This window comes from Lytechinus variegatus, chromosome 1 (genome assembly GCF_018143015.1).
Source record: "Lytechinus variegatus isolate NC3 chromosome 1, Lvar_3.0, whole genome shotgun sequence".
Taxonomy (NCBI): domain Eukaryota; kingdom Metazoa; phylum Echinodermata; class Echinoidea; order Temnopleuroida; family Toxopneustidae; genus Lytechinus; species Lytechinus variegatus.
This window is the reverse complement of record NC_054740.1, coordinates 43,348,738-43,363,871: the sequence shown is the minus strand read 5'-3', so window position 1 is coordinate 43,363,871 and position 15,134 is coordinate 43,348,738. Positions and strand designations below refer to the sequence as shown.

Sequence of the window (15,134 nt, the reverse complement as noted above, 5' to 3'; positions counted from 1 at the left end):
GGATAGTTACACATCCCAGTGTACCCCTTCAGTGTATGTGTCCCTCCCATTTTAATAACATCTTACTATGGCCCTGTAGACATTATTACCAATGGTCACTAATGAGGGAGAGTGGGGAGGGGTAATTTCAATCAATTTTCTCATTTGGCAAAAGCACACCAGGGGGCCCAAACATCAAAATTACAATCAAAACAGAGACCATTGCATTGTTGGCAAAAAATGGTTTCCTGGGAGAACATCTCCACCAGAATACCCACAAAGACTTGCCTCAATTACTATTCAATCTGAAGTATTAGAGCAAATGGGATAAATGAAAGGAAATCAGAGAAGTTTGGAAAATTCGGTATTAAGCAATCAGGCATTGTTTATTGCTAAATGAAGTACATATGTACAGCAACTTCCCAGATATTCCCAATTTGGTGATATGCACAGAAAATAAGTGATCTAATTTACTGGTCCTCAAACAGTATGGTAATACGAGTATTTGGGGAAAACAAACATCTGAAATAAGAACTAATGGTCTTTGTTCATCAAAGCATAGTGGTATGGTATAACAAACAAGGCAAGTATCTGCAATTCATCATAGGAATTTGTAGATTTGATTCTTAAGCATGAAACTGAATCAACCAGGTTCAGAATACTGACTGTTTTATTTATTTTGGAGAAGTACCTGTAATAATTATTGAACAGAATCTATACAATGAATGTTCATTATAAGAGCTATATATCCAGAAGATGAATTTTATGAGAAAAGTTTCATGTTAGGAATAGGATAATAGTGGTTAGAAACATAGCCTTGCGACTAGCACAGAAAAAAAACATTTGAAAAGTAAACACAGATACATAATCAACATTTTAAGCACTAGATTTCAAAAGACTTGCAATCTCACAGGCCAATTAACAGAGTGTAGTTGTGATTTATCAGTCTCCATTCTTGAAGAGAAATTTAAACTAGGTCAAGTCCACTCAAGAAATTATTTCACTAAATTAAATAGAGATAAGTCACACAATTACATGTATAATACTATTTTTTCTCAAGTCAAATTATGTAAAATCATGTACATTAAAAGTAATTGCATTCAAAAATTGCTTATTTTGCATATTTATGCACAACAAAGGTGATAAGCAAATGAACAAACCAATTATGTCACAAACTTGCTATTTCTTTTGTATTCTTAGGGGGCAATGCAAAATACCAATAATTACATCACGAGATTAAAAATTGCCAGTCTAGATAGATCAAATCATCCCATGTTAGAATTTCTGCCAAATTCCTTTCTGAAAATAACTGGTCTATTCTAATGTAGTTCTATTACTTTTTTCAGGATTTGAACTGAGATTCAATAACAGTATTGAGATAAGTTTCTTAATATTCTAGTATATAATGCTATCAGAAGATCTGATCAAAGATTGTAGTTCAAAACTTCAAATCAAAAGTAATTAAAACCAATCTCAAGTTGATACAGACCTTACAAACCGTAACAGATTGCAAATTCTCTTATCAACAAATGTATCAAATAGAATAATCTGCAAATGAGTTCAATTGAGTTTTCAGATTTGAATTGGTATTATATTGAATGTCAGTGATTCACCGAGCCATGTCTGGACCATTCTTCCCAGGACAATAAAGAGCTTGATAGAATTCAACTCAAATTTGTAACATTACGCTGACTACTGGACTCCTTGTAGATTCCAGCATAATAGGCCCAGGGACCATTTCAATTGCTCCGTGTAAATCATCATGTCAAGTCACCGAAGTCAAAGGCATCATTCCTTCTTTTAGCTGTCTCCCGAGCGTGGGAAAAATCATTCTACTACTGGAAGGGAGTAAGGACAAAACCAAACAAGATCATAACTCCAATTTTGACAGGAAATCATACAATTGTCAGTTTCCTTCTATTTTTTTCATTTCCCCCTCTTTATTCCCTTGCATGTAGTGCAGACAAGCGCCGATCACCGAGAGTACTGTCAGTTGCCTCATGTAATTTGAACAAGTAGTTTCCTGTATCCCATAGAACTTTTATTGGCTACTAGTACTGGGATTCTAGAAGTGAATGAGGGTAGCCAGGTGTTCAGACATTCATCTCTCATCATACAGCATTATCTTTTTTTGTATCCTCACCGAATATCTGAGAAAGTACAATGGCTCAGTGGTCGAGGAGCTTTGAAATCTAAGGGCTGGGTTTCAAAGCAAAATTGATTGGCAGAGAATACTCATTTAATACGAAGAAACCCATAGTCAGGGTCCCATATCATAAAAATTACTACCATGGTAACTTTGGCATCCAATGGCAATGGTAATTATCAATGTTCAACAGTCAATCACAATGAAAGATTTCAGGGAAGTAACCAATGAATAACAAAGGTGGTATGCAATGGGGTCAATGTCTTCTCAATATTTTATTTTTTTTCTTTTAAATTAGCCAACAAGCAAACCAATTTTGCAATAAAGAAACTTATCACATACATGTATGAACAATGTTTCCTAATAGATTTCTGGTAACTTCCTTCTGTATACAATGTTACTCAGTTTGATGGTCTTTTGGCTCAAACAGTTTCCACTACATTTCCTTTAGTCTGAATGGACTACAGCAGTATGATTGGTTGTGGCAGATGGGCATACCACACCCTATCAGGTCAGCAGCAGCCTTATACAGGTGGTAAGGACATAAACGTGACCAATAACTTGACCTTATAAGATGTAACTGATCTCAAAGAGCAGACAGGGCGTTCTTGAGGGATTACAAAGGAGTCAAGGTCCTTGTTACCACCATGCAGCTGGTCATGGGACCATTAGTTGTGGAGGGGAGCGTTTCGTTTCGTGTTGGGGCATCTTGCCAGTGATTTTCACTGAATACTTTGTACTAAACCAATTAGATGCAAGGATTTCAGTTGCTTTCATTGTCAGTGAAAATCTCTGACTATTGAGTTTCATTTAATGCTCTGTAGGTCAAATTGGGTCAGGACAATCTGAGAGGAACAATTCTGATTCAGGCAATACATATACCAACAATTAAACTAGGTTAAAAATGTATTTACCAACAGATAACACTGGTTCAGGGAGATGTTGTTGGTTTGGTGGACATAAATCTATGTCTGCATTTTGGACACCAATTTTGTTAATGAGGGAAATATGCAGAAAATAACAAAAAATAACAAACTAACTCACCATTATAAGGGTGTCTCCTTCTTGTAGCCATTCCTGGAAGGCCCTTCAAATCCAATCTTAGCAGCTTGCTTAATCTCCAGAGCTGATAATCCATTTCCATTTGTAATAATCCCAGATTGGTTAAGCATTCCTTGGCTAGTGTTTAATCCAGTATTTCCTTGGGGTAAGTTTGCCTTTCGTTGAAACTTAGGGTTGGTACAGATGCCATTGCGTCTGGTACGTGGTTCAGGTGATCCTGGAACACGGTTGTTTTGGGCACCCATCAAGCGTTGGATGTTGATCTGGTTGAAAGAGCCAGGAAGCGAGGCCTTGCGGGTATAGGCCTGGACCTGATCAGGTGTCAGGTTCACAGGTTGAGAGTTTGAGCGTTGATGGGATGATCCCATCTTCATTTCATTCTGTTGCATGATTACAGATTGTTGAAATGAGTGCTTAGCACCATGTGTGGGAGATGGTTGGAGTTGTCCACAGTAATGGCAGGAACTGTTGCTCTCGTTCATCTGCTTACGGGATAGGCGTGGGGAGTAATCCTGAGGAGGGTAATGAGAACCGTTGGAAGGGTTCTGGAAGGAAGTGTTCAATTCCTGGCTGTTGATGCTTCCAAGGGAGCTGGCCCTGTACAGAGATTGCTGGCATTCTTGGTGCTGTTGGATCAGGTGCATGTGACTCTGCTGTTTATGCCAAGGAGATGGAACATCTTGGTGATTTTGATAGTGCCCATTGCCCATCTTCGGAGGCATCTGCTGACTGCTTGTCCGGGGTACAGCACGTCTTGTTGGTGATGGTGAAGCAGACTTCACATTGTGTACCATCACATGCTGTGAGGATCCATTCGGAAGGGGATTTGAAGACTTCCGCACTCTCTGAGGTGTTGGTGGTGGCTTCCGCTCATCAGAATTAGTTGGGGAGCTTGGGGCGCTTGAAGAGCTCTGGCGTCTAGGGGAGTGCCGTGGAGATGGTTGGGAGGATCCTTCACTCGGGGTTGCTGATAGCTGTTCCCGCTGTTGATGCATTGAAGGAGATGATGAACGAGACGTATGAGCAGGTGATTGTGTTCTACGGGATGCAGCACTGGATGGTCCAGATTGATGTCTTCTACTACCATGTTTTGGGGTTCCTTGCAGCTGCTCTGAACTATGAGCTGTAGTGATGTTTTCAGGTATTGTCTGAAAAGAACTTGTTGGTGTAATTTTTGTTGGAGTGCCATTTCTCATCAGATTGGGGTCTGGAGAGCATGTTCGTGGGGAAGGGGCTCTCTTGTGAGACACCATATGTTGTTGTAGCTGCTCTGTGAAAGACGTTGTTGTTCGATTTTCCCTCATTGCACTTAGATGCAAGCATGAGTTGTTGGTAGAGTTTGTTAGATTTGATGACGACTTTGTTGAAGGATTTGAAGTGCAAGATTTCCTCTTGTCATAGGTAGAGTCCGGAGAGTTTGAGGGAGAACTACCTTGGAGTAAGGCACCATTAGTTAACACTGATGGCTTATTGTCACTGTTGCTTGATGACAAAGAACTACCACTTCTCTTTGAAGATGCTCTGCTTGATGGAGGTGACAAGGGATTTTGAACACCATAATCTTCCAATAACTTGCTGACTTCCTCGTGGCCACCCTTCAAGGCAACTTTCATTGGTGTACGTCCGTGCTCATCAGCATGATTTGGATTAGCGCCATACTGGAGAAGGGCTTTGACAACATCGACATGGCCTTCTTGTGCAGCAATACAAAGTGCAGATGCACCTTGATTACATGTGTGGTTTATATCAGCTCCTCTTTCCAATAATACCTTTGCCACAGAGACATGGCCTTGCCATGCTGCTGACTGCAGCACAGACCTGCGTTCCTTATCAACTGCATTGGGATTCGCATTACTTTGGAGGATGAGAGAGACCATATCAGAGTGGCCTTGCCATGATGCTACATGTAGAGCAGTTCTACCTTCTGTGTCGCAAAGTTCGGTATCGGCACCATTTGCCAAAAAGAACTGAGCCATAGGGAGTTTGTTCTCCAAGGCAAGCATATACATAGTTGATCTTCCTTCAGCATCTCTGTAATTGATGTCTGCGCCATGCTCCAAGAATAAGCACACAAGTCCCTGATGTCCCTCTGATGCAGCTGCCCTAAGAGCTGTACGACCATCATGGGAGCAATGACTAACGTTGGCACCATGCACCAGCAATACCTTCACACCTTCCATATGCCCCTCTTGAGCAGCAAGTACAAGAGGGGTACGTCCATCCCGATCAGCAATGTCCACAGTGACATGAGGACCCTGCTCAAGGATTGCAAGGCAGACATCTTGGTGACCCTCATAAGCACACATATGTAATGGTGTCCATCCATGGTTATCTTTGTGCATCTCATCTAATCCCCTCTCTAGCAACATGCGGACAATCTCACAATTACCTTGAGATGCGGCAATTGATAATACCGTCCTTCCTTCTCCATCGATTGTATCCACAGCTGCACCCCAATAGAGAAGTGTCCTAACAATTGTGGGGTGTCCCATAGAAGCAGCTACAATCAATGCTGTCCTGTTGTTGTTGTCAGTATGATCAACATCAGCTCCACCTTCTAACAGCAGTTCAACGACAGTTTGGTGGCCTTCGTAGGCAGCAACCAACAGTGGTGACATTCCCTCATGGTCCCTATGATCAACAGCAGCACCTTTCTCAATCAGAAGTGTAACAACATCAGTATGTCCCTGATTAACAGCTATGGACATTGCAGCAACAGACAATGCAGTACGACCATCAAAGTCCTCATGGTTTATTTCTGCCCCATTGTTTACAAGATATTCCACAATAGCACTATGTCCCATGTATGCTGCAGCTATAAGTGCAGTCCTTCCTTCATGATCAGCTTGATTGACATTGGCACCATGATCAACAAGAGTTTTCACAATATCTGCATGACCGCCCCATGCTGCTGCTCTCAATGCAGTTCTCTTTTCATTGTGATCACTACAATCCACTACTGCTCCTTTGTTGAGAAGTGTTGTAACAACATCTGTATGGCCAGCCCAGGCTGCAGAGCGCAAAGGTGTCCATCCATCATGATCCACATGATCAACCTCAGCATCATGGCTCAACAGCAAAGCAACAACTTCCACATGTCCATGTCGAGCTGCCAACCCAAGAGCTGTTTGGCCTGTCCTATCAGTCACTCCAACATCTGCACCATAGATGAGTAACGATTGAACGACTTCAAGATTTCCGCTGTAGGCAGCATTGGCAAGAAGTGAACGACCATTGCTATCAACTTGGTTTATTGATGCACCACTACTGATGAGTGAATGTAGAGATTCCTGTTTCTCAAGAGCATCTTGGAGAATCAAAGAATTCCTGTCCATATCTACAACTCGGGCACCAGCACTGACCAATAATTGTGTGACTTGCTTATCCTTTGGGGACTGAGAAGCTAGGCAATCATAGAGTGGTGTACCAGCCCAAATTAGCCACAGTGCTAGATGGCTACTATCTAGAGGTGGTGAAATCCCTGCTTGGATCAGATTTCTTGCAAAGTCCTGCACCTGCGAAGGAGTCAAGTCTGGAGCACTACATGTATACCTCAATGCAAGCATGGTGTGGCCTTCAGTGAGACTGCACATGTATTTCTGTGTGCAATACTTGACATCAAGCAGCCATTCAGAAAAGCTATAATGAAAGATTAGAATCCGGTTGTCCTTACTTCTCACCAGAATTTTGCACATCATCTTCAGCCTGTCCTGGAATTCCTCTCTTGTCAGGGCAAAATTACGAGTCTTAGCACATGCATAAAGTTCAAGCTCAGTAAGAGGGCACTGAGCAGCAAGCATTACTCCAAGAACTGGTCTGATTTTCGCAAACTGTTTCTTCAGGAACAGACGCTGGCACAACCATAGGTACAATCCATTTAGAGTTCCTGGAATTTCAGTGATGTCTTGAAGTGAAATGAAGCCATCTGCCACTCCATCCAGCACTTTCTCCAGATACATGATGCACCCATTGCTCTTGATGTGCAACTGATTCAGCATTTCTGCAGTGTCTTTACTCAGTTGCGTACGTATTGCCTCCTCATGATCTAGTCTCCTCAATATGTACTGCTGTACATCCCTCACTACATGGGACTTGCGAAGATCGTCCAGGCTGAGCTTACGAAAACCTGTGAACATACGCGTAACAGTCTTACTTTGACGGCGAGCACTGCACAGGAGGCAGAGCCAAGGTGGAAAAAGTTCATGGTGATTTGCAAGAAGCTCTGCAATGGTTCTGCTTCCTGCAGGACTATCTCCTTCCATCGCAGGATAAGCCTCATCCAAAGAATCCACAAGAATGAAGCAGTTACGAGATGGTGGATTTAGAGAACAAAGAGGCACCAAGACTCCATTCTTGAATGCTTCATCTGGATTACGCTCACAGGCAGCAGGCTCCAGGACAGCTTGCACACTTGGGTCCCTCAGCTTCTCGTCATAGCCATGGATGAGAGTGGAGCGTGTGATCATGTTGACCAGTCCTAGAATGAACTTTGACACGGACAGGGACTCTCGATTGTGAGCCTCACAGAAATGATATGCCAGCATCCTCTTTGTAAGGCTACGTTGCTTCCCCGAACTAGTCGGCCAGACAATTTCGGAGCAGACCGCCGTCTTTCCACTTCCTGGCCCTCCCATAATTAGAGTTCCACATGTTCTTGAAGCCTGTCTGTTGTCCAAGCCATGGACAAGCTTCTGGAAGGCCCATTCACGGCAGTAGAACCGCTTCCCTTGAAGCATGCAGGTCGTCATCATGGAAAAATGATTTGTTTGATCCCGAACTTTTGACACGCTCCTATTTTAGAATCCTCTGTGTCGAACAGTTTATCTAACTTTCACCTCTGAGCTCCAATCCCAGTAGATATCCATTTCCACTTTGCACAACTTGAAAGTCATGGAACCAGTCAGTATCTGCACATGAAAAGAAGAAAACAAAATAAACTTTTACTTGTTAACCAATGATAAAATTTTGTGATTATCAAGATACTCATAACCACTATTATCTTTTAGCACAGACTGCAGATTATCAGTGGGGATAGCCCCACTTATATTTCTATTGACCCTTTTGTTGATTTTATTGACATAGCCTCTGTGGTTCTTGATATATACCTACCAATTTTCAAAGTGACATAGACACCTGACCACAATACAGAATTACAGATATCCCTGCATTAAATTGATGATTTATTCTGCATTTTAAGCTCTAGACTACATGTAGCTATAGAATTCACATGACAATAAATGGATAGCATGGTAAGCACCAAATAAGCAATTTGTGTGTACCATTTTATCTCAGGAGAAGCACTTTTTTGTATTTTTCTTGAACTAGAGAGAGCCCCAACATCCCCCCCAAAAAAATGGTTATGAAATCCAATCAGAATAGATTTTTTTACATTTGCTGAATATGGTTAGATAGACAGCTGAGCCTGCTGGCTTTGATTAAAACCTCTTGACAAACTTACACAGCACCCCTCCCAACCTCTATTCCCTACATAATACATATAATCTCCACATACTGTAGTCATAGAGAATTATCCCTTGATCTTCTTGGGAGACTTTGTTCTTGGGTTCCAAGGTATAGTTATTTTTGCGGGGCACCTATATAAAAATTGAACAGTTAAGCCCCCTCCCTACTAAATCATAAATCTGATTAACAAACAAGAGTTGGTATTCCAGTTAATGTTCTTTGTTGTGGTTGTTGCCACTGCTGCACTAGTGCTATGGACTGGAATGCTGGACTCATGCTTTGCATCGCAGGGAAACCATAGAACTGGTATGTAGGAACAATTCCCTGCATTGAGTACATGGGAATGAGGAAAGATACTGACCAGTGGCCACCTCCATAGAGTATCAGAAATTATCACACATATTACATGTACATATACTATATAGCCATACTTCGAGTCTGATAGAGCTCTCCATTGTTAGGCTTTCATTTGTTTTGTGCCATGCATTCATTATGGTGGCCCTGAAGGAACATCGCATATAGACCAAATCGCGAATATTCACGACGAAATTGGCGACGAAATTCACGACGTGGCCAATTTCGTTGCAAATTTCGTCGTGAACATTCAAATTGGCGACGAAATTGGTGACGTTGTGAAGTATGAATATTCGCGATTTGGTCTATATGCGATGTCCCTTCAGGGCCACCATAATTCATTGCTTCACTGAACTGATGGGTGTCATGGGGGAACTCTGAAAGATGCTTTCTTCAAAACTAAGACTTGATTTCTAGCTGGCCCTTTGTTGTTTACAACTATAATTGGGAATCCATATGCACTCTATGGTTAGAATATAGCACTCTGTTCAATATTTACTAATCAAGGAGGTACGCTCCATCAACAAGAGCAACTGATGAAAACACATCAATTGTGACTAATGCAGGGAGTCCCTGATCATAGGATACATTTTGTTACTATCTTTATACTTCAGTGTGCACACCCTTTCTATTAGATCCTGAATCTGTCCCTAACCACATGACCCCCCCCCCCTTCATTGTACTTTTCCTAAGAATGAAAAAAAAAGCTAGTACAAAATATTATTGGGAGATTAAATTGTGAGTCAAATGCACCTGCCCTAAACCTACAGGTAACTCAAATGACAGTCTGATTACTATTTCTTGAGGTCAAGATTTTCAGATTACATACTGTGCAACACCACCAATTGTAACTATGAGGAAAATATTAGCTACAAGCAATCCACTAATTTTTTTCCCTATATCAATCAATGTTTTTTTTTAATTATCACTGCTTCAATTTGTATTAGCCTATACTCTCATCAATTACCATATTGTTATTTTGCCATGCTTAATTGTAATGAATTTTCATAAGCAGTTGATACAGTGGCAAATGAGCCAAAAATGTTTAGAGGGTTAGACGTATGGCGTATCACATACAAATAATTCAAATTCAAATAATTCAAATTTTGTGATAGATTTTGATATAATATTCAGAAAATAATATATTTCATCCTTCTCTCTTTTCTTTTCTTTCCTTTTCTTGTTTTTCCCCCTTGGTTGTGAAAAATTTGGGTAATGCAAGAACCCCTCAAGCCCCCCCCCCCCATATCTGTACACCAGTGAGCTAATATAAAAATAAAATGTGAAAGTAAGAATATAAAATATCACTTAATTTGAAACTGAAGACCATGTACATCTAATATAATTAAAAAATATCAAAATAGAATTCAGAGAGCTAGCCAAACTCTCATGTATTAACAATTAATCTTGCATAAATCATTATCATTCTCTCTGTACTGTCTCACATTGTCATTAAGCTGGAAAAAAATATTCAATATTCAAAGTTCAAATGCTTATTCCGATCCAAATATTTTTTTAAACCAAGCTATAAGAAGGGCCTCTATTGATTTCTCTTTTTTCATACTAATGATTACAACATGGGGATGTGTGGTTATGAAATGTGAATACTTTCAGGAACACAGGGGATATTTTTATAGTCACATAAACAGTCAGTTGTATGTCATGCCCATGCACTGATCATAATGAGCCGGGCATGAGTAACGGCCATCGTCTTCGTCCTCAAGAAGAGAGCATCCTGCTCTGAATAATTCAACGAGGACAGTACCATGCTGCAATGTATTGCAGTCCAATGCAACGATGACTGAGTGAGAAAAAGCCTTTCATTCTCCCCAGCCACACTATGGGATGTGATGGGAAGGAGAATAGGAATGTCACATGAATCATAGCGGAGCGGATGTCAGGTTGCAGTGTGATACAGCACATTCTCTATGGAGTGACTCGCAAGGAGGATTTTCAAATGAAAGTCAAGAAATTAACTATCAAGAACTAGTAACGATTATTTTTTTTTACTTTTATAATGACTTGAATCTGAAGGCAAAGCAGTTAGGAAAGATCTTTACAGTGACTAGTACACAACACACTCAAAACACCATTAAAGGGGAAGTTCACCCTGAAGAAAACTTTGTTGTAAAAATAGCAGAAAAAATAGTAAAAAATATTGGTGAAGGTTTGAGGAAAATCTGTTAAAGGGTAAGAAAGTTATTAGAGTTCAAAATTTGGGATTTGTGACGTCATAAACGAGCAGCTGCCCCATGTGTTATGTAATATAAAATGTATGAATTTCAAATTTTGTATGGTTCCTGATGACTTAATTTTGTTTTCTTTTCATGATCGGGTGTGAAATGATTTGTCTATTGATATACAAAAGTTAGAGTGAAAACCATTTTCAATTTTCTGAGAAAATGACATTTTATTGATTTTTTACCATTCGCTATGTAGGAATGCTGCTCGCATATGACGTCACAAATCAAATAATTGAAATTCTAATAACTTTTTAATTATTTGATGAATTTTTCTCAAAGCTTCGGCAATATTTTTTATTATTTTTTCTGCTATTTGTACAATAAACTTTTTGTCAGGGTGAACTTCCCCTTTAATCAACAATAGGCCTACCACTTGTAACATTAAAAATAAAGGAATATGAATATATATTTTAGTGATTTGATTTATGGGAATAACAAAATATTTTATGAGAAGACTGAATCATTCTAAAACTTACAATTGGGAAAATTGATATTTTTGCATCACAAGGATTGCAGTTTGACATTAGAATAGTCTTTAATCATATGACAAATTCTTTATCGGATGCGAGAAAAAAATATTTATCATCTAAACTAAAGACAGAGCTGTAATCTAATTTCATATATTTGCACCTGTTAAATAGTTAGTCAAGGCTACTTTAATATATATGCTTCTGCCAAACTGAAGCGAGGTCAGTGGAATGAAAGAGGTTTGTGTCCGCCCTGCCCAAGTAGGATGCGAAAATAAATTGATGCAATCCTTTCTGCAAGCCTGCAACAAATCTTTGTAGGAAGTTTGGAACACATGATCAGTTACCCCCCCCCCCACCTCCATTGCCTATAGTCCTACCAGAGCTTGAACTTAGAGGGGGGGGTTATTTATCAGAATTGATCTAAATACACAAATCGTAATGCAGGGCCCTGTCTTACAAAGAGTGACGATTGGTCCGATCAATCATAACTCTATAGAAATCCATCAGGGTCATATTTTTTTCTACGAAAAACTTGCACAATGTCCTTTGTATGCAAAGAGAAGCGCAGTGAATTTTTAAGAAAACAATGAATGCATGAATATATATCACAGCTAGAAGACATTTTGAACAAACATGCATTATAGATGTTGCTGGCCGTCCATCGTTGCGATTGATCAGATCAATCGTAAAGTTGTAAGATGGGGCCAAGAAGTCTGAAAATGTGATATGTTTTGCATATTCACGAGTGCCGGCTGTGCAGATCCCTACTCATTCGACCCAGAGACCACATAGGCTAATCATTATAGGCATACATGCTTATGCAAGCTGTGGTCTTTAGAAATGTGTGGAATCAGCTGGTCTTCAGTGGGATTAAACTTGAAAAAGTAGACCTTTACATGAAGATAAAATTGAAATACAGAAACATACTGCAATGTAGGAAATTATTATCCACCTAGGCCTACATGTACAAGACAAATTGATGGGGTTGAATGATATCATAACAGGTGAATGCAGATTTTCTAATTGAATCCTAGCTTTCTCACAAACTGTGATATTACCAAAGTAACCAAAACACCCAACTTCATTCACTTTACCTCCTACAAATATATTTTTTTTCGTCTTTTCAATTTTCCTCATCACAACATCTCTCAATCCCCTTTATCTACATCCCACCCCTCTTCTCTTCATACGGGCACATACCATAAACCTACGCTTCTAAATATGAACAATAATAGGTCCTTGTTACACCCCTTGAAAATTTTCCTCTCTATCATATCTCCAAAAACACATCCATCATTCCCCCTTCCCTACACCCCTATCCCCCTCACCCTTTTCCTGTCATGCCATCCTGTAATACCATCCACCTCCATAGATTATTATTGGCCTACAGACCTTCAAAGTCTTCCACCTTACCAGTTATGGCATATCCACCCCCCCCCCCCACCTAAAATTGACCATCACATTGTAATTTTTTGCATGGTCAGTCCCCTTCCCCACTTTGAAAACAGATCAGCAGCCCCTTCATACAGTAGCCAATATACACACACGTACACCCTCCATCCTTCAATTCCTTAACTTGGGCTACCTATGCAAATAAGTCAAACCTGTGTTAGTGGCCACCTGTCTATAGTGGTCACCTGCCTATAGTGACTACTAACACCGCTTCCCATGGAGGCAGATTCTGTGTATAAGAACCTGTCTATAGCAGCCACCTGTCTGTAAAGGCCACATTTTGTGTTTCCCTTGGGTGGTCACTATAGACAGGTTTCACTGTACTGGGATTTATACAGGGGCACAGCATGCGCATATTCTCTAGATAGATAGAAATAATTCTGAAGTCAGTGGATATTTTCTTTTTTTATTCTGACATTTTTTCTACTCTCCCCAGTCCCCCCATTCATACAGAGGTAAGTGGACCCAACAGAGTTCAGTAAAACTGTTGGTACACAAACTGAGATTTTTGTTTCTACACCTTCTCCTTACACGACTAATGCACCTCCCCCCCCCCCCCCTTCAAGATTGGTTTATAATACACATTTACATGTACATGGATGGGCTTGATGATGATTGTATTCAGAGAATTTGTTTGCCTTGCTAAAAAACAAAACTGGCAAAACCTTTTTTAAATCAAAACGTAGGCCTATTTGGAATTAAACAGTGCTGAGTTGGAGATCATTGTGATAGCAAAAAAGAATGACAAGTGACATATTAAATCGTTATCCCAGATCATTATGATGAACAAAACAATGCAATACTTTTTTATACGTTAGAGGATTGTTGAGCCTTGGCTTGAGGAATAGAATTTGAAAAGATAACACCATGTAGCCTACATTAATTGGCCTATACAATTTCAGAACGAGATGGACCAACCAAGCTCGTAAGTCTAAGACCAACCAACAATCAACATGATAAATTATCAATGTTTATTTCATTTTCTTCAAGCCCTGGGCCAAGTCCATGCTGTTAATCCACCCCGGTATATCCAACCGGCCGGGACAGAGACGATCTCCCTGGTCTGCTGACTACCACACCGCAAATTCGACTTGGCGAACACACTCCGTACCATATTTTTTATGCAACGATTCAAAAAATAACTGTGATAATTGATACTAGAATCTATAGAATAAAACTAAAGATCGAGTATTACTTACGATTCAAGTGGAGATGATAAGTCTGAATGTGAACTCCTGTAATAGAGGTCCGATGCTAATGCAATGAAATCAAAATTGATAATATTCCGTATAAAATATCCTGTAAATCCATATAAATTTTGTGCGTGGTGGGTATACAATGGGTTCACGGTACGACAGCAGCAGTGGATGTCGTCTGCTGAGTGTGTCGGTAATCAGCAATGCAAAATGCATGCGGCTTGTATTTTCGCTCGAATTCCCTGCAAGGCCTATGGGTGAACGTTCGTGTGTGTGACTCGTGTTGCCATAACCTATCTTGGCCAATCAGGGCCTCGGGTCGGATATGGTGGGTGTGGTTTCTATTTGGCCGGAGAGCACACGGACGAATGAGATTACAGAGTGATTGACGTTTCGGTAGGTGTGTGTTGCTCGCCAGCTTCACAAAACGACCGCATTGCTATTCTTTTTTCTTACTTTTTCCTTTTTTGTGTGTGGTACGCTCTTTTTTCGATGATGAATACTTGTTCGTTTGCAGTCGGTTCATTCATGGCAACTCAAACAAGCCGTGAATAATAGATGAAGAGGAAAAGAAGATAGAGAACGGCAGAATAAAAGATAATAAAGCCATGAATAGACTTTTGAAATACGAAGAGGATATTCCTTTCTGGTTGGTTGACGGTTTCATGTAAAAAGAAAACTTCCGGGATGTGAACGGCAACTGAACGCATGTAAAGTAATGTACAGGATTATAATAATAATAATAACAATATGATAATAATAATCATAA

The 15,134-nt window shown here is 40.1% G+C and overlaps 1 protein-coding gene across 1 annotated transcript; it reads right to left on the bottom strand.

Moving 5' to 3' along the window:
- Positions 1–2,419: 2,419 nt before the first annotated feature.
- Positions 2,420–14,621, bottom strand: LOC121414764 (ankyrin repeat domain-containing protein 50-like). Its single transcript, XM_041607827.1, has 2 exons — positions 14,369–14,621; positions 2,420–8,094 (listed from the first exon to the last, which is right to left on the bottom strand). Exon 2 carries the CDS (start codon positions 7,936–7,938, stop codon positions 3,172–3,174), a length of 4,767 nt encoding a protein of 1,588 aa, XP_041463761.1. The 5' UTR covers positions 7,939–8,094; positions 14,369–14,621; the 3' UTR covers positions 2,420–3,171.
- Positions 14,622–15,134: the final 513 nt, after the last annotated feature.